The sequence below is a fragment of the Stenella coeruleoalba genome (genome assembly GCF_951394435.1).
Source record: "Stenella coeruleoalba genome assembly, chromosome: 14".
Classification (NCBI taxonomy): Eukaryota; Metazoa; Chordata; class Mammalia; order Artiodactyla; family Delphinidae; genus Stenella; species Stenella coeruleoalba.
Window position 1 is genome coordinate 68,155,783 of NC_137160.1, and position 20,973 is coordinate 68,176,755.

General features: G+C 37.0%; 1 protein-coding gene across 3 annotated transcripts in view; it reads left to right on the forward strand.

Moving 5' to 3' along the window:
* TTC28 (tetratricopeptide repeat domain 28) overlaps positions 1 to 20,973 on the forward strand; it is a 594,505-nt gene that overhangs the window by 24,735 nt on the left and 548,797 nt on the right. For 2 of the 3 annotated variants that reach the window (XM_079943479.1, XM_079943480.1), the window contains exon 2: positions 16,772 to 17,050. The exons of the other annotated variant lie outside the window; for it this stretch is intronic. In XM_079943479.1, coding sequence (XP_079799605.1) covers positions 16,772 to 17,050 — 279 coding nt within the window. The remainder of the gene's footprint in view (positions 1 to 16,771; positions 17,051 to 20,973) is intronic. 3 annotated transcript variants of the gene reach the window in all.

Below are 20,973 nucleotides of genomic sequence, written 5' to 3' on the forward strand. Positions count from 1 at the left end.
GTCTTTTGTCTCCCTAGGTAGGTTTATTCCTAGGTATTTTATTCTTTTTGTTGCAGTGGGAAATGGGAGTGTTCCCTTAATTTCTCTTTCAGATTTTTCATCATTAGTGTATAAGAATGCAAGAGATTTCTGTGCATTAATTTTGTATCCTGCAACTTTACCAAATTCATTGATTAGCTCTAGTAGTTTTCTGGTGGCATCTTTAGGATTCTCTATGTATAGTATCATGTCAGCTACAAACAGTGACAGTTTTACTTCTTTTCCAATTTGTATTCTTTTTATTTCTTTTTCTTCTCTGATTGCCGTGGCTAGGACTTCCAAAACTATGTTGAATAACAGCGGTGAGAGTGAACATCCTTGGTTGTTCTTGATCTTAGAGGAAATGCTTTCACTTTTTTGTCATTGAGAATGATGTTTGCTGTGGGTTTGTCGTATATGGCCTTTATTATGTTGAGGTAGGTTCCCTCTATGCCCACTTTCTGGAGAGTTTTTATCATAAATGGGTGTTGAATTTTGTCAAAAGCTTTTTCTGCATCTATTGAGATGATCATATGGTTTTTATTCTTCAGTTTGTTAATATGGTGTATCACATTCATTGATTTGCGTATATTGAAGAATCCTTGCATCCCCGGGATGAATCCCACTTGATGATGGTGTATGATCCTTTTAATGTGTTGTTGGATTCTGTTTGCTAGTATTTTGTTGAGGATTTTTGCATCTGTATTCATCAGTGATATTGATCTGTAATTTTCTTTTTTTGTAGTATCTTTGTCTGGTTTTGGTATCAGGGTGATGGTGGCCTCATAGAATGAGTTTGGGAGTGTTCCTTCCTCTGCAATTTTTTGGAAGAGTTTGAGAAGGATGGGTGTTAGCTCTTCTGTAAATGTTCGATAGAATTCACCTGTGAAGCCGTCAGGTCCTGGACTTTTGTTTTTTGGAAGATTTTTAATCACAGTTTCAATTTCATTTCTTGTGATTGGTCTGTTCATATTTTCTATTTCTTCCTGGTTCAGTCTTGGAAGATTATACCTTTCTAAGAATTTGTCTATTTCTTCCAGGTTGTCCATTTTATTGGCATAGAGTTGTTGGTAGTAGTCTCTTAGGATGCTTTGTATTTCTGCCGTGTCTGTTGTAATTTCTCCTTTTTCATTTCTAATTTTATTGATTTGAGTCCTCTCCCTCTTTTTCTTGATGAGTCTTGCTAATGGTTTATCAATTTTGTTTATCTTCTCAAGGAACCAGCTTTTAGTTTTATTGATCTTTGCTATTGTTTTCTTTGTTTCTATTTCATTTATTTCTGCTCTGATCTTTATGATTTCTTTCCTTCTTCTAACTTTGGGTTTTGTTTGTTTTTCTTTCTCTAATTCCTTTAAGTGTAAGGTTAGATTGTTTATTTGAGATTTTTCTTGTTTCTTGAGGTAGGCTTGTATAGCTATAAACGTCCCTCTTAGAACTGCTTTTGCTGCATCCAATAGGTTTTGGATTGTTGTGTTTTCACTGTCATTTGTCTCTAGGTATTTTTTGATTTTCTTTTTGATTTCTTCAGTGATCTCTGGGTTATATAGTAATGTAGTGTTTAGCCTCCATGTGTTTGTGTTTTTTACTTTTTCCCCCCTGTAATTCATTTGTAATCTCATGGCATTGTGGTCAGAAAAGATGCTTGATATGATTTCAGTTTTCTTAAATTTACTGAGGCTTGATTTGTGACCCAAGATGTGATCTATCCTGGACAGTGTTCCATGTGCACTTGAGAAGAAAGTGTAATCTGCTGTTTTTCGATGGAATTCCTATAAATATCAATTAAATCTATCTGGTCTGTTGTGTCATTTAAAGCTTCTGTTTCCTTATTTATTTTAATTTTGGATGATCTGTCCATTGGTGTAAGTGAGGTGTTAAAGTCCCGCAGTATTATTGTGTTACTGTCTATTTCCTCTTTTACAGCTGTTAGCAGTTGCCTTATGTATTGAGGTGTTCCTGTGTTTGGGGCATATATATTTATGATTGTTATATCTTCTTGGATTGATCCCTTGGTAATTATATATTGTCCTTCCTTGTCTCTTGTAACATTCTTTATTTTATTTTATTATTATTATTTTTTTAACATCTTTATTGGAGTATAATTGCTTTACAATGGTGTGTTAGTTTCAGCCTTATAACAAAGTGAATCAGTTATACACATACATATGTTCCCATATCTCTTCCCTCTTGCGTCTCCCTCCCTCCCACCCTCCCTATCCCACCCCTCTAGGTGGTCACAAAGCCCCGAGCTGATCTTCCTGTGCTATGCGGCTGCTTCCCACTAGCCATTTTACGTTTTGGTAGTGTATAAATGTCCATGCCACTCTCTCACTTTGTCCCAGCTTACCCTTCCCCCTCCCCATATACTCAAGTCCATTCTCTAGTAGATCTGTGTCTTTATTCCTGTCTTACCCCTGGGTTCTTCATGACCTTTTTTTTTCCCGTAGATTCCATATATATGTGTTAGCATACAGTATTTGTCTTTCTCTTTCTGACTTACTTCACTGTGTATGACAGACTCTAGGTCCATCCACCTCACTACAAATAACTAAATTTTGTTTCTTTTTATGGCTGAGTAATATTCCATTGTATATATTTGCCACATCTTCTTTATCCATTCATCCGATTATGGACAATTAGGTTGCTTCCATCTCCTGGCTATTGTAAATAGAGCTGCAATGAACATTTTGGTACATGACTCTTTTTGAATTATGGTTTTCTCAGGGTATATGGCCAGTAGTGGGATTGCTGGGTCACATGATAGTTCTGTTAGTTTTTTTTTTTGTTTGGTTTTTTTTTGCGGTATGTGGGCCTCTCACTGCTGTGGCCTCTCCCATTGCGGAGCACAGGCTCCGGACGTGCAGGCTCAGTGGCCATGGCTCACGGGCCCAGCTGCTCCGCGGCACGTGGGATCCTCCCGGACCGGGGCACGAACCTGTGTCCCCTGCACCGGCAGGCGAACCCTCAACCACTGCACCACCAGGGAAGCCCTATTTGTAGTTATTTAAGGAACCTCCATACTGTTCTCCATAGTGTCTGTAGCAATTCACATTCCCACCAGCAGTGCAAGAGTGTTCCCTTTTCTCCACACCCTCTACAGCATTTATTGTTTCTAGATTTTTTGATCATGGCCATTCTGACCGGTGTGAGATGATATCACATTGTAGTTTTGATTTGCATTTCTCTAATGATTAATGATGTTGAGCATTCTTTCATGTGTTTGTTGGCAATCTGTATATCTTCTTTGGAGAAATGTCTGTTTAGGTCTTCTGCCCATTTTTGGATTGGGTTGTTTGTTATTGAGCTGCATGAGCTGCTTGTAAATTTTGAAGATTAATCCTTTGTTAGTTGCTTCATTTTCAAATATTTTCTCCCATTCTGAGGGTTGTCTTTTGGTCTTGTTTATGGTTTCCTTTGCTGTGCAAAAGCTTTGAAGTTTCATTAGGTCCCATTTGTTTATTTTAGTTTTTATTTCCATTTCTCTAGGAGGTGGGTCACAAAGGATCTTGCTGTGATTTATGTCATAGAGTGTTCTGCCTATGTTTTCCTCTAAGAGTTTGATAGTTTCTGGCCTTACATTTAGGTCTTTAATCCATTTTGAGCTTATTTTTGTGTATGGTGTTAGGGAGTGTTCTAATCTCATACTTTTACATGTACCTGTCCAGTTTTCCCAGCACCACTTATTGAAGAGGCTGTCCTTTCTCCACTGTACATTCCTGCCTCCTTTATCAAAGATAAGGTGACCATATGTGCATGGGTTTATCTCTGGGCTTTCTATCCTGTTCCATTGATCTATCTTTCTGTTTTTGTGCCAGTACCATACTGTCTTGATTACTGTAGCTTTGTAGTATAGTCTGAAGTCAGGGAGCCTGATTCCTCCAGCTCCGTTTTTCGTTCTCAAGATTGCTTTGGCTATTCGGGGTCTTTTGTGTTTCCATACAAATTGTGAAAATTTTTGTTCTAGTTCTGTGAAAAATGCCAGTGGTAGTTTGATAGGGATTGCATTGAATCTGTAGATTGCTTTGGGTAGTAGAGTCATTTTCACAATGTTGATTCTTCCAATCCAAGAACATGGTATATCTCTCCATCTATTTGTGCCATCTTTAATTTCTTTCATCGGTGTCTTATAATTTTCTGCATACAGGTCTTTTCTCTCCTTAGGTAGGTTTATTCCTAGATATTTTATTCTTTTTGTTGCAGTGGTAAATGGGAGTATTTTCTTAATTTCACTTTCAGATTTTTCATCATTAGTGTATAGGAATGCCAGAGATTTCTGTGCATTAATTTTGTATCCTGCTACTTTACCAAATTCATTGATTGGTTTCAGTTTTTCACCATTGAGGACGATGTTGGCTGTGGGTTTGTCATATATGGCCCTTATTATGTTGAGGAAAGTTCCCTCTATGCCTACTTTCTGCAGGGTATTTATCATAAATGGGTGTTGAATTTTGTCAAAAGCTTTCTCTGCATCTATTGAGATGATCATATGGTTTTTCTCCTTCAGTTTGTTAATATGGTGTATCACGTTGATTGATTTGCATATATTGAAGAATCCTTGCATTCCTGGAATAAACCCCACTTGATCATGGTGTATGATCCTTTTAATGTGCTGTTGGATTCTGTTTGCTAGTATTTTGTTGAGGATTTTTGCATCTATGTTCATCAGTGATATTGGCCTGTATTCTTTCTTTGTGATATCCTTGTCTGGTTTTGGTATCAGGGTGAGGTGATGGTGGTCTCATATAATGAGTTTGGGACTGTTCCTCCCTCTGCTGTAGTTTGGAAGAGTTTGAGAAGGATAGGTGTTAGCTCTTCTCTAAATGTTTGATAGAATTTGCCTGTGAAGCCATCTGGTCCTGGGCTTTTGTTTGTTGGAAGATTTTTAATCACAGTTTAAATTTCAGTGCTTGTGATTGGTCTGTTCATATTTTCTATTTCTTCCTGATACAGTCTTGGCAGGTTGTGCATTTCTAAGAATTTGTCCATTTCTTCCAGGTTGTCCATTTTATTGGCATAGAGTTGCTTGTAGTAATCTCTCATGATCTTTTGTATTTCTGCAGTGTCAGTTGTTACTTCTCCTTTTTCATTTCTAATTCTATTGATTTGAGTCTTCTCCCTTTTTTTCTTGATGAGTCTGGCTAATGGTTTATCAATTTTGTTTATCTTCTCAAAGAACCAGCTTTTAGTTTTATTGATCTTTGCTATCATTTCCTTCATTTCTTTTTCATTTATTTCTGGCCTGATGTTTATCATTTCTTTCCTTCTGCTAACTTTGGGGTTTTTTTGTTCTTCTTTCTCAAATTGCTTTAGGTGCAAGGTTAGGTTGTTTATTCGAAATGTTTACTGTTTCTTAAGGTAGGATTGTATTGCTGTAAACTTCTCTCTTCGAACTGCTTTTGCTGCCTCCCATAGGTTTTGAGTCGTCGTGTCTCCATTGTCATTTGTTTCTAGGTATTTTTTGATTTCCTCTTTGATTTCTTCAGTGATCACTTCGTTATTAAGTAGTGTATTGTTTAGCCTCCATGTGTTTGTATTTTTTTACAGCTCTTTTCCTGTAATTGATATCTAGTCTCATAGCGTTGTGGTTGGAAAGGATACTTGATACAATTTCAGGTTTCTTAAATTTATCAAGGCTTGATTTGTGACCCAAGATACGATCTATCCTGGAGAATGTTCCATGAGCACTTGAGAAAAATGTGTATTCTGTTGTTTTTGGATGGAATGTCCTATAAATATCAATTAAGTGCATCTTGTTTAATATATCATTTAAAGCTTGTGTTTCCTTATTTATTTTCATTTTGGATGATCTGTCCATTGGTGAAAGTGGGGTATTAAAGTCCCCTACTATGAATGTGTTACTGTCGATTTCCCCTTTTATGGCTGTTATTATTTGCCTTATGTATTGAGGTGCTCCTATGTTGGGTGCATAAATATTTACAATTATTATCTCTTCTTCTTGGATTGATCCCTTGATCATTATATAGTGTCGTTCTTGTCTCTTGTAATAGTCTTTATTTTAAAGTCTATTTTGTCTGATATGAGTATTGTTACTCTAGCTTTCTTTTGATTTCCTCTTGCATTGAATATCTTTTTCCATCCCCTCACTTTCAGTCTGTAGGTGTCCCTAGATCTGAAATGGGTCTCTTGAAGACAGCATATATATGGGTCTTGTTTTTGTATTCATTCAGCAAGCCTGTGTCTTTTGGTTGGAGCATTTAATCCATTCATGTTTAAGGTAATTATTGATATGTATGTTCCTATGACCATTTTCTTTTTTTTTTTTTTTTGCGGTACGTGGACCTCTCACTGCTGTGGCCTCTCACATCATGGAGCACAGGCTCCAGATGCGCAGGTGCAGCTGCCATGGCTCACAGGCCCAGCCGCTCCACGGCATGTGGAATCCTCCCGGACCGGGGCACGAACCCATGTCCCCTGCATCGGCAGGCGGACCCCCAAGCACTGCGCCACCAGGGAAGCCCTGACCATCTTCTCAATTGTTTTGGGTTTTTTTGGGGGGAGTTTGTTTTTGTAGGTCCTTTTCTTCTCTTGTGTTCCCTGCCTAGAGAAGTTCCTTTAGCCTTTGTTATAGAGCTGGTTTGGTGGTGCTGAATTCTCTTAGCTTTTGCTTGTCTGTAAAGCTTTTGATTTCTCCATCGAATCTCAGTGAGATCCTTGCTGGGTAGAGTAATCTTGGTTGTAGGTAATTCCCTTTCATCACTTTAAGTATTTATCATGCCACTCCCTTGTGAGTTTTAGAGTTTCTGCTGAGAAATCAACTGTTAACCTTAAGAGAGTTCCCTTGTATGTTATTTGTCGTTTTTGTCTTGCTGCTTTCAACAATTTTTCTTTGTCTTTAATTTTCGCCTATTTGATTACTGTGTGTCTTGTTGTGTTTCTCCTTGGGTTTATTCTGTATGGGACCCACTGTGCTTCCTCGATTTGGGGGGCTATTTCCTTTCCCATGTTAGGGAAGTTTTCAACTATAATCTCTTGAAATATTTTCTCTGGTCCTTTCTCTCTCTCTCCTCCTTCTGGGACCCCTAAAATGCGAATGTTGTTGCATTTAATGTTGTCCCAGAGGTCTCTTAGGCTGTCTTCATTTCTTTTCATTCTTTTTTCTTTATTCTGTTTCCTGGCAATGAATTCCACCCTTCTGTCTTCCAGGTCACTTATCCATTCTTCTGCTTCAGTTATTCTGCTATTGATTCCTTCTAGTGTAGTTTTCATTTCAGTTATTGTATTGTTCATCTCTGTTTGTTTGTTCTTTAATTCGTCTAGGTCTTTGTTAAACATTTCTTGCATCTTCCCAATCTTTGCCTCCATTCTTTTTCTGAGGTCCTGGATCATCTTCACTATCATTATTCTGAATTCTTTTACTGGAAGGTTGCCTATCTCCACTTCATTTAGTTGTTTTTCTGGGGTTTTATCTTGTTCCTTCATCTGGTACATAGCCCTCTGCCTTTTCATCTTGTCTGTCTTTCTGTGAATGTGGTTTTTGTTCCACAGGCTGCAGGATTGTAGTTCTTCTTGCTTCTGTTGTCTGCCCTCTGGTGGATGAAGCTGTCTAAGAGGCTTGTGCAGGTTTCCTGATGGGAGGGACTGGTGGTGGGTCGAGCTGACTGTTGGTCTGGTGGGCAGAGCTCAGTAAAACTTTAATCCACTTGTCTGCTGATGGGTGGGGCTGGGTTCCCTCCCTGTTGGTTGTTTGGCCTGAGGCAACCCAGCACTGGAGCCTACCTGGGCTCTTTGGTGGGGCTAATGGCAGACTCTGGGAGGGCTCACGCCAAGGAGTACTTCCCAGAACTTCGGCTGCCAGTGTCCTTGTCCCCATGGTGAGCCACAGCCACCCCCCACCTCTGCAGGAGATCCTCCAACACTAGCAGTAGGTCTGGTTCTGTCTCCCCTGGGGTGACTCCTCCTTTCCCTGGGTCCCACTGTGCACACTACTTTGTGTGTGCCTTCCAAGAGTGGAGTCTCTGTTTCCCCCAGTCCTGTCGAAGTCCTGAAGTCAAATCCCAGTAGGCTTCAAAGTCTGATTCTCTAGGAGTTCCTCCTCCCATTGCCAGACCCACAGGTTGGGAAGCCTGACATGGGGCTCAGAACCTTCACTCCAGTGGGTGGACTTCTGTGGTGTAAGTGTTCTCCAGTCTGTGAGTCACCCACCCAGCAGTTATGGGATTAGATTTTGCTGTGATTGCGCCTCTCCTACCGTCTCATTGTGGCTTCTCCTTTGTCTTTGGATGTGGGTTATCTTTTTTGGTGAGTTCCAGTGTCTTCCTGTCCATGATTGTCCAGCAGCTACTTGTGATTCTGGTGTTCTCACAAGAAGGAGTGAGAGCATGTCCTTCTACTCCGCCATCTTGGTTCAGGCTCTGTCTTATATATATCTTAAACTTCACATTACAGTTACTATTTTGTATAGCTGATGTTCATTTGTATTTACTCATATATTTGCCTTTACCAGTATTATTCCTTCTTTTCTACATTTCCATATTTCTCTCTAAGATCGTTTTCCTGCAGTATTTCTTTTAGTATTTCTTTTAGTGTGGGCCTGATGTTGATGAATTCCCTCAGTGTTTGTTTGTTTGAACAAGTATTTATTTTACATTTTAAAAATTAACACACCATAAAATTCACCATTTAAAATTGTACAATTTAGTGGATTTTAGTATGTTCACAACCATCACCACTATCTAATCCCGAAAATTTCCTTCACCCCAAAAAGAATTCCAGTACTCGTTAGGTGTTACATTTCCCCCATCTCTGGCCCTTGACAACCACTAATTTGCTTTCTGCCTCTATGGATTTGCCTACTGTGGACATTTAATATAAATGGAGTCTTACAAATGTGGCCATTTGTTTCTGGCTTCTTTCACTTAACATAGTGTTTTAAAGGTTCATCCATATTCTCATGTGTATTAGTGTTTTGTTCCTTTTTTTGGTTCCATTGTGTGGCTATGCCACATTTTGTTTATTTACTCATCATTTGATGGATATTTGTGTTGTTATACTTTTTGGCCATTATGAATAATGCTGCTATGAACATTTGTGTACATGTTGTTGCGGGGATATACATTTTCAATTCGTTTGGGTAGATACCCAGGAGTGGAATTTCTGGGTCATATGGTAACTCTATGTTTAACTTTTTGAAGACCTGCCAACTGTTTTCCACAATGGCTGAACCATTTTAATTTCCACCAGTAATGTAGGATCAATCCTATTTCCACTTCATTTTTTTGTTTGTTTGTTTTTTTGTTTTTTGCTGTACACGGGCCTCTCACTGTTGTGGCCTCTCCCGTTGCAGAGCACAGGCTCCGGACGCTCAGGCTCAGCAGCCATGGCTCACGGGCCCAGCTGCTCGGCGGCATGCGGGATCCTCCTGGACCAGGGCACGAACCCGCGTCCCCTGCATCGGCAGGCGGACTCCCAACCACTGCGCCACCAGGGAAGCCCCCCACTTCATTTTTGAATAATATTTTCTCTGGGTGTAGAATTGTAGGCTAGCTGCTAGTTCAGCTTCCATCATTCCTGTTGAGTTCGCAGCTTGTAGGCCCTTTGAAGATAATGTGTCTTTTTTTCTCCTTTGTTTGCTTTAACATTTTCTTTGTTTTTGGTTTTTAGTGGTTTGCCTGTGATGTGTGTTGGTCTAGTTTTCTTTGTGATAGCTTGAGGTTGGATGAAGTTCAGTGGGTTCAGTATTCTGAGTTGATGTCTTTCATCAGTTTTAGAAAATTCTTGGTCATGACGTATTCAAATATTGCATCGAATCCTTTTTCTTTCCTTCTGTGATCCCAATTATATGTGTGTTAGACCTCTTTGGCGTGTTCCTCTTGTCTCTTATGCACCTATCATTTTTCCCTGTTTCCTTTTTCTATTTGAGTATATTTCATTTTGGGTATTTTCTATGGACTTTTCTTTCAGCTTCTTCTGTCATTTGTGGGTCAAATCTTGAGACCCATCCACAAAGTTCTTAACTTCATGTATTATATAGTTTATATATAATACATATATTATATATCATGTAATATATATTATATATTCTACATATATTTTGGAATGTACACTGAGTTCTTTTATTATATGGTCAATTCTCCAGTGAATTGTCTTATCATCTATTTAAAAAATACATAATTAATATATAGCAGCTTATCCATATTTGGCCTTTGTGTGAATTCAAGAAAGATCTTACTCCCTAGCCATAAGAATAGCTTGGTGAGTAGAGAGTGACTTTGTAAGAAAGTGCTACCTCCATTCTAGGCTTATGTAGCTCTGGGCCAGGGTGCAAAGGCTGGTTTTTAATTCCCTTTCATCTTAGCCAGATACCCTTAGAAAGTGAACGTATTTTGCAACCATATATGGATACCTTGATATATAAAAGTAAGCTATGCTCTGTTTTCAGAATGATTTTTTTCATGTTTTAAAAAAGTAGGTAATATATGCATATAGTAAAATATCAGACAGTACAAAATTGAAAAGTTGGTCTCCCTACTACCTCTACTTTCCAGTCCTCAAACAACTCTCTTTTGAGACAGTTACTCTACTGGTTTTTATATTGTTTCTGGCATAATTAATCCATAATGTATTTAAGTATGCAAGTGTATGTATATGTATATGCATTATTCCTCCCACTTATTTCATAGAAGATAACATATCCTACCTCTCTGTTCTGCATCTTGATTTTTTCTAACTTTACATATCTGTATATAAAATCTACCTCATTCTTTTGGCTGGCTTTATAGTATCAATTATATGGATCTATTAAAACTAATTTATCTATTTTCCTGTTGTCCAACATTGTGGTTATTTCTAACCTCATGCTAATACCAATGATGTTGTTATGAATATCCTGGTGTATGTAACTTTGTTTACATAGGTTAATGTATCTGCAGGCTAATTTACCAGAAGTAGGAAAAATTTCTAGAATTCCAAGGGTATGTATCTTTTACATTTTTATAAATATTCCTAAATTGTTCTATAATTACCTCAGCTTACACTTCCACCAACAATGTATGGGTGGAACTTTTTCTTTGTTCCCTTATTAAAGTGTACTGATAATTTTTTTCCATTAGTATGAGAGATGAAATATGATATTTTGAGGTTTGATTTTCTTTTAAAATAAAAGAAACCACACATTAAAAAATATGATTAAAAGCCATATAGATTTCCTTTCTTATGATCTGTCTGTGCATATTTTTTGTTCATTTATTCCACTAGATTTTATTTTTAAAAATTTTATTTATTTATTTATTTATTTATGGCTGTGTTGGGTCTTTGTTGCTGCGCGTGGGGTTTCTCTAGTTGTGGTGAGTGGGGGCTACTCTTCGTCATGGTGCACAGGCTTCTCATTGCGGGGCTTCTCTTGTTGTGGAGCACAGGCTCTAGGTGTGTGGGCTTCAGTAGTTGTGGCATGCAGGCTCAGTAGTTGTGGCTCGCGGGCTCTAGAGCTTAGGCTCAGTAGTTGTGGCACATGAGCTTAGTTGCTCCGTGGCATGTGGGATCTTCCCAGACCAGGGGTCCAACCAGCATCCTGTGCATTGGCAGGTGGATTCTTAACCACTGTGCCACCAGGGAAGTCCTCCACTAGATTTTTTTTCTGATTTATTTGTAGGAGATTTTTATATAGTAAGCAAATTAGCTTTTTATCATGTGTTACAAATAGTTTTTTTTATTACTGATTTGTGACTTATCTTTTTGCTTAATTAAAAATTATTTTTTCTATGCAGATATTTAAAACTTTTATGTTGTCAGATTTATCAGTGTTTTCTATTATGCTTTTAGGTTTTGTGTTGTACTTAGAAATGCCTTCCTCAGTTTACATGGTAAAAAATTCTGTGTTTCCTTTTAGTACTTTTATAATTTTATCTTATCTCAAACAGTTAATTCTTTGATTCCCCTATAGTTTTTTTTTTTTTTTTTTTTTTTTTTTTTGTGGTACGCGGGCCTCTCACTGTCGTGGTCTCTCCCGTTGCAGAGCACAGGCTCTGGACACGCAGGCTCAGTGGCCATGGCTCACGGGCCCAGCTGCTCCGTGACATGTGGGATCTTTCCAGACCGGGGCCCAAACCCGCGTCCCCTGCATCGGTAGGCGGACTCTCAACCACTGCGCCACCAGGGAAGCCCCTATAGTTTTTTAATATAAAGGACGATAAGTATTTTTCTTTTTTAAAAATAATTTATTGTTTTAAATTTATTTATTTATTTTTGGCTGCATTGGGTCTTCGCTGCTGTGTGCGGGCTTTCTCTAGTTGTGGCGAGCGGAGGCTACTCTTTGTTGTGGTACGTGGGCTTCTCATTGCGATGGCTTCTCTTGTTGCGGAGCACGGAGTCTAGGCACGTGGGCTTCAGTAGTTCTGGTGTGCGGGCTTTAGTAGTTGTGGCTCACCGACTCTAGAGCGCAAGCTCAGTAGTTGTGGCGCATGGGCTTAGTTGCTCCACGGCATGTGGGATCTTCCCAGACCAGGGCTTGAACTCGTGTCCCCTGCATTGGCAGGTGGATTCTATTTTTTTTTTTTTTTTGTGGTACGCAGGCCTCTCACCGCTGGGGCCTCTCCTGTTGCAGAGCACAGGCTCCGGACGCACAGGCCCAGCAGCCACGGCTCACGGGCCCAGCCGCTCCGCGTCATGTGGGATCCTTCCAGACCGGAGCACGAACCTGCGCCCCCCGCAACGGCAGGCGGATTCTCAACCACTGCGCCACCAGGGAAGCCCGGCAGGTGGATTCTTAACCACTGTGCCACCATGGAAGCCCTGGTCCATATGTTATTGACACTCCTTCTACTCTTTTAAGATGAGTTTTTCAGAAGGTCAGAAGAAAATATCAACAATGTTAATATATGTTGACATCCATAAACTATACCTATATGAAATATATGCGGAAAGGAAGACTATCAGAGGAATTAAATGAGTATTTCAGAATTTTATTTTTCTTTGTCTCCTTAAGTAGTACTGTATATTCACCCTAGTAGTCTATGAATTTAATATGGCTGCTTGTTCCAAGTACTATATATATATAATGTGAGAAATATATGCAAGTTTTTTTTTTAATCTCTCTGTATTGCCAAGTTTATCAATTGCCGAGATGATAGAGAAGGACTAGGCAAATTATATACCTTTTAAAAAACCATACACAAAAATGGCTATTTCTTAGCCTCCTAAGGACCACATTGTAACCCGCTGAGTAGATACAGGCATATTTTGACAAATTAGATACTTCTATGGACACTTAACTAGAGTGCATTTTCTCTTAAATTTGTGAGTACTTGGTGCTGATGATGGTGTTGGAGTTCTTCTCTGGTATTTATAATCTTTCTGCACTAGCATTGACTTTTCCATGGCGTTTTTCTTTGCTCTCAGAAGCCTTATATTTAATAGTTTATATCAGTGTTTCAAGCATTTTCTGGTCCAGCTAGGTACTCCACCAAAAAGATACTTTGATCTTATAATGTATGGTATCTCTTCTCTCTGATTCACGGTGTGCAAAATAGAAGCTCTTAGAGGTCTTCCACTAAAGAAGAAACTTAATTTAACTTTGTTTATCCTAGTCTCCTGAGGACCTAGGGTTCCTTGGAACGTGTTTTGGAAAATGTTACTTTATGTTACTGTATATGGAGGTAATAGAATGCGGACTCTTTCTTAATTTGATTCTTATCTATTTTGGCATTGAACCAAATTGCCCTGGGAAGCAGGGAATGCTGTAATAGTAGGATCATGTCTTTTTCACTTTTAGGCTACCTGTGAACCTAACGATTTTACTTTTAAAGGCTGCTATTGCTATTTTTATGTTGTACCTCTGAATTTTCAAATGTAGAATTTGTTTCTATGACTTATGGCTAGTATTGCCTTTAAGTAGAGTCATGATGACTGTATTTTCCAAAATGAAATCAGTCTTATACATTGTCACTGTCTTACGTATTAATTTGATGATGCAGATGAAATAAATAAACATCAAGGTTGTTTAGGAAAATCCTGGTTGTTTGGTAAATGTTCCATAGTCCATTCACTTTCAAGCAATATGTTTCATGATCATAATTAAAAATAAAAAACAAAAAACAAAACCCTAACTAGAGTACATTATTGGTCACTTCTGATATGAGGTAGTTGAAGGATATAACTTGGGCACTGATATTTGAAACTTCTAGGATATTTTAAATTGTCCTGGAAATCTAGGATATGATATCCCTATAAGCAGAGGAAAAAATCTGGTTGCCTGTGTGAGAGATTAGCTCTGCCTTCTTCCTGCTCTCTGTGAAGTCTGCTCTTTTTAATGCAAATACCTCTGTGAGGGATATATTACTTTTGTGCATGTTGATGTGTCACATATTAGATCTATCCACTTTTTGCAGTGGTTAAGAATCCGCCTGCCAATGCAGAAGACACGGGTTTGAGCCCTGGTCCGGGAAGATCCCACATGCCGCAGAGCAGCTAAGCCTGTGCACCACAACTACTGAGCCTGTGCTCTAGAGCCCACGAGCCATAACTACTGAGCCTGCGTGCCACAACTACTGAAGCCCGCACACCTAGAGCCCATGCTGCACAACAAGAGAAGCCACCGCAATGAGAAGCCTGTGCACCACAACAAAGAGTAGCCCCCGCTAACTGCACCTAGAAAAAGACCGAGCGCAGCAACAAAGACCCAATGCAGCCAAAAAAAAAATAAAATAAAATAAAAAATAAAAATATTATGCACTTTTGAATAGAGGGACTGGACTGAGTCTTAAAGGAAGACACCGGGAAGGAAATCACACTTGTTGTTGTAATTTCACTTAGGGCAAACCTGCTTGAAATTGCAAGTTGTCTCTCTTGATACTGCTGTCTTAAGCTTCTATCCTCGGGACTCTAATGCAGTTTATAATTTTCCTGTTTTAAAAATGAATAACATTTGACTCATTCACTCCCTTTCATTTTAAAGTCACTGCTATAAAGTCATAGAAAACTTAGTGATTTGGAAAAATCAACGTCAAAGACAGGTCTTAAATTGCCAAGATACAGTTTATATCAGATTATTTTTTTCTTTTTGGTGATCTCCAAAAACTGATGTTTGTCTTTGAAATTCCATGGTAGTAGCAAAATTATAGTTACCAAATTTGCCAGTCTAAAAAGATTCATTGGTACATGAAAATTTATTTTTAAAAAGTTTTATTTTTTTAAAATTTAAAACTTATATATGCTTATTGCCCAACATTTGGGTAAGAGAAAATTTTAAGAAAATAACTCACAGTCTTATATCCAAAGATAACTTAGCATAGTTTATATATATATATATATTTTAATTGGCATATATTTGTTTTACAGTGTTGTGTTAGTTTCTACTGTACAGCGAAGTGAATCAGCCATATGTATACATATATCCCCTCTTTTCTGGATTTCCTTCCCATTTAGGTCACCATAGAGCACTAAGCAGAGTTCCCTGTGCTATATAGCAGGTTCTCATTAATTATCTATTTTATACCTATTAGTGTATACATGTCAATCCCAATCTCCCAGTTCATCCCACCCCCCATTTCCCGCCTGGGTGTCCATATGTTTGTTCTCTATGTCTTTGTCTCTATTTCTGCCTTGCAAACAGGTTCATCTGTACCATTTTTCTAGATTCCACAAATATGCGTTAATATACGATATTTGTTTTTCTCTTTCTGAACTACTTCACTCTGTATGACAGTCTCTGGGTCCATCCACGTCTCTACAAATGACCCAATTTCATTCCTTTCTATGCCTGAGTAATATTCCATTGTATATATGTACCACATCTTTTTTATCCATTCATCTGTCAATGGGCATTTAGGTTGCTTCCATGACCTGGCTATTGTAAATAGTGCTTCCGTGAAGATTGGGGTGTATGTGTCTTTTTGAATTATGGTTTTCTCTGGGTATATGCCCAGTAGCGGGATTGCTGGGTCATATGGTAATTCTATTTTTAGTTTTTTAAGGAACCTCCATACTGTTCTCCATAGTGGCTGTATCAATTTACATTCCCACCAACAGTGCAAGAGGGTTCCCTTTTCTCCACACCCTCTCCAGCATTTATTGTTTGTAGATTTTTAAAAAATCAACTAATTTATTTTACTTTTTTCTGCGTTGGGTCTTTGTTGCCGCGCACGGGCCTTCTCCAGTTGCGGCGAGCGGGGGCTACTCTTCGTTGTAGTGCGAGGGCTTCTCATTGTGGTGGCTTCTCTTGTTGCGGAGCGTGGGCTCTAGGCGCGTGGGCTTTACTGGTTGTGGCATGCGGGCTCAGTAGTTGTGGCTCATGGGCTCTAGAGCACAGGCTCAGTACTTGTGGCACATGGGCTTAGTTGCTCCGTAGCATGTGGGATCTTCCCGGACCAGGGATTGAACCTGTGTCCCCTGCCTTGGTAGGGGGATTCTTAACCACTGTGGCAAGCAGATTCTTAACCACTACGCCACCAGGGAAGTCCCTTTTGTTTTTTTTCTTAGTATAACTTTAAATTGCCAAGGAAAAGCCTGAGTACGTTTTTGCATATATTCATTCATTCTCTTAATCAAAAATATATACATGTATAAATATGTATGTTTATAACTATATGTATATATATGAACACACATACATATATAGTGATACGTTTGTATTTAAGGTACTATGTTGGCTGCTTCTTGGAAAGTTTATTGTCTTTCACGGTACAAAAGTTAACTATAATATAAAGCAGACTATGAAGAATGTCCATGTTCTCTTGAAATTCAGACAAGGAACCTCTCTGGTTTATCTAAACTTTGTCTCACAAAGTTTCTTTGTTTGTAGATTCCTCTCTTTGGTGCTAAGACTATTGGCCGGAGAAGTCCTGATGGACCAGTGCTGAGCAAAGCTGAATTTGTTGAGAAAGTTCGTCAGAGTAATCAGGCCTGTCATGATGGAGATTTCCACACAGCTATTGTTCTGTACAATGAAGCCCTAGCTGTTGACCCTCAGAACTGCATCTTATACAGCAATAGATCTGCAGCCTATATGAAAATCCAGCAGTATGACAAGGCACTGGACGATGCAATCAAAGCCCGACTTCTCAATCCCAAATGGCCAAAGGTAGAAATTTCATTTACTTTCACAGAATCTTTTGTGCTGATTTCTTATTTTAATGTAACACTTTATTGACTGAGTGCAGTTATAAATTTTTTAAGAGTCTGTACTTCAGCAAGATGTGGAATGGCTTCATTGAGCTGGTACACTAGTGAATAGCTTCCTTTTTTTATGCTTTGGAAGTACACTTTACATGTCTAAGTTTAATTCTTTTCCTGTATGTTTGAGATATAAATTTTTTTTTCACTCAGTTTCTTGAGAGGATGTGTTTAGTTATTTCTCTAGGTTTTGGACATCTCTTTTTTGCACAGATGTTTTAGATGGAGTATTATGATTGTGTTTCTTTCCTTCAATTTAAAATAATTTTATTCCCTGTCAATGACTGCTTATTTTCAGAATGTTATTTAATCAGAGAAACTTTTTTTCCTAATAAATCATTGTAATTATCTATATTCCCTTTAATAGTTTGTCTTGAGTTGTTATCTTTGTTTTGTATATACTTTATTTTCATTGTGCCTCTTCACCTCCTAACCCCCAGTTTATTTTAGAAATGATTTCTTAAGATGTGACTTGAAGTGTTGAGATTTTTTTTTATTGAACCACAAAACCATTTCGGCCTAATTTTGGCTTTCTGTTTGGTTAACAAAGGTTAATAGAAATTTCCTAGAAGTTTAAAAAAGATTCTTACTGTCTTAATAATATGTCATAGTCATAGCTTTCTACCTTAATTCTGGTAGGTATTGTTGGCCTCATTCAGTGGAATTTCTAGTATTGCTGCTACCTTATGAGTTGTTTAGTATTCTGTAATTCCCTAAAGGATTTCTTTTATAAGTATAATCATTGTAAATGAAACAAAATCTGTTTTAAAAAATTGTTGTATGCCAACATTTGGGGGTTAGATTGCTGTTTTCAAAGGACAGACCTAGGTTCAAATTCCTTCTCTTCTATTAATGACAATATGGTTTTGGATAAATCTCTTAACCTCTCTGGGGTTATGATAAATGGGATGATAATACCTATCTTGTAAGGTTATTTAAGGGTAGAGATAATATGTTACTTGTACATACTTGGTGTTTGGTGTATAATAGCTATGATTGTGCATTTTTATTAAATGTTCAAATTAGTAAATTATTCTAGCAAGGCTTGACCTGTGTCTTCTCTTCTTCTTTCTTTCTTTTTTTTTTTTTTAAGACTGTGATTGATGTAATGAGCCTGATAAATATAGAGAAGTTAAATTTCAGATCACGTATCTTCATTCCTTTTTTATTGTGGTCCACTTAACTTGTGTCCTTCTTAATATTTGTGAATAGCTATAAACTTTTACCTTTTTCCTTTTTCTATGTCATTTCTACTTTCTCTTGTCAACCTCTTGTGATTTTTACACAGAAAATGGCTGAAAAGTTGCACTTTTATGACTATAGATGAAAAATCAACTTTTTTGGATAATGTCAAGTTTTAGTCTCTGATTTTTTCCCCTTATGATAAGTAAATTTATTGTATATTTATAATTTGCATTAATATTTCAACTCCATATTTGGCTTTAAGCAATCTAACTTAGGAACATTTAGAATTATATAAAATATAAATTAGGGTTTGTTATTGAAATCATGAAGGGTCTTTCTGTATAATGATTCATAATAAAATTAATTTATAAAGAAATTACTACTGCATAAAAAGTGGCATTTTATAAAAACTTGCTTTTATACTTACTTTTCTGGGAATATACTCATTATGTAAAAGAAAGTTCATTTATACTCTCTGTCATGAAGATATGCCTGGTAAATTTTTATCAATTCCTTTTTCTTTTAATTTTGACTTTTCTAACTGACTTTTTCATTATGATTCTTTCTGAAATCTTTCTCTGAAATGTCATTGTTGTCTAGTTTGATGTGGTAAAACATACCTTCCAATTTCTCTCTCTCTCTGTAAAAGTTAATTTTTTATATTAAGATGCAAGGACTTCAGAGGTTGGTTGGAGAGTTTTTTTTTTTTTTTTTTATTCACATTTATTTTATCTGAATGAAAGAATGATTTTGACATTATATGGGCTGCAAAAGAAGTATGAGCAAAAGCACTATGAGAGCCCCCCGACCCGCAGAAAAGAATAAGCCCAGTCCCATTATGATACCTTATCTCCAACTGCCTCTTAGCTGATGTCTGTATATGTTCATTCTTTCTGTGTCCTGTTTAAGAAATATTTGTCTCACTCAAAGTTATAAAGTTTTTCTTACCTTTTCTTCTAGGATTTTTATACTTTTTGCCTTTAAGTCTGTGATTCATTTCGAGTTAGTTTTGGGGTATTGTATGAAGTAAGGGTCAAGGTTTATTTATTTTCCATATAGATAACCATGTTCCAGCAACATTTGTTGAAAAGACTATCCTTTCCCCATTGAATTATCTTTGGTACCTTTGTCACAAACCATTTGATCATAAAAGTATTGGGGTATTTACTGGACTCTCTATTTTGTTCCTTTGATTTATTATCTATCTTTATCAAAACGATACTATTTTGATTACTGTAGTTTTAAGTTTCAGCATCAGATACTGTGAGTGTTCTAGCTTTATTCTTCTTTTTCTAGGTTGTTTTTGCTCTTCTGTCTTTGCATTTTTATATAAATGTAAAATCAACTTATCAATTTCTTCAAAAAACCTACTAGGAAACTAGTGGGATTGCATTGAATTTTTAATTTGGAGAGAATTGCTATCTCAACATTCCAGTCCATAAATATGGTATATCTCTCCATTTATTTAGTTTTTCTTTTATTTCCCTTTACAAATTTTTGTAGCTTTCAGGTCTTTACACATCTTTTATTAAATTTATTCCTAAGTATTTTGTTTTTTGATGCTGCTATAAATGGATTTAAAATTTTTCATTTTCTAATTTTTAATTGCTAGTCTGTAGAAAAAATGTATTTTTTTACTTTGTGTCATGTGATCCTGTTGAGTTTTCTTTTAAGTTCTAGTAGGACTTTTTTCCAGATCCCTTAGGATCTTTTCTGTACATGATCATCTTTTCTGTACATGATCATGTCATCTGCATTTCTACTACTTCCTTTTTTTTTTTTTTTTTTTTGCATAAGCCTTTTATTTCTTTTCCTTGCTTCATTGTACTGGTTAGGATATCCATTACGATTATGCGTAGAAATGGTGAGAGCAAACTTCCTTTACTCATTCCTTATCTTAGTGCAAAAGTAGTGAGCTTTTTATTGTTGATGATGATGCCCTTAATCAGATGGAGGATATTCCCTTCAATTCCTATCACAATTGAGTGTTGAATTTTGTCAAAATTTTTCTTCATCTATTGAAATTATAATACATATTTTTTCTCATTTAGTGTGTTAATGTGGTAAATTAAATTGATTTTGTTTTGGGATGTTAAGTCAACCTTGCATTCATGGGATAGATACCACTTAGTCATTATGTATTATCACTTTTATATATTGTCAAATTTGATTTGCTATAATTTTGTTAAGAATTTTTGCATCTGTGTTTATGAGGGATATTGATCTATGTTTTCTTTTCTCATGATGTCTTTGCTGGTTTTGGTATCAAAGTAATACTGGCCTCATACAATGAGCTGTGAAGTGTTCCCTCTTCTTGTGTTTTCTGAAAAAAATTTATGTAGGATTGGCACTGTTTTGTCCTTAAGTATTTGATAGAATTGACCAGTCAAGTCATCTTTACTTGGACTTTTCTTTGTGGGAAGATTTTAATTATGAATTCAATTTCTTTGATTGATATGAGGCCATTCAAGTTTTCTAATTGTTAGATTAGTTTTGGTATTTTGTTTCAGTTAATTTTTACATTTAATCTAGGTTGCAAATTTATTGGCATGAAGTTGTTAATAACATTCCTTTATTATACTTTTCATTTCTGTAGGAACTATAATGATGTCCTTTCTTTCATTCTTGCTATTGTTAATTTGTATC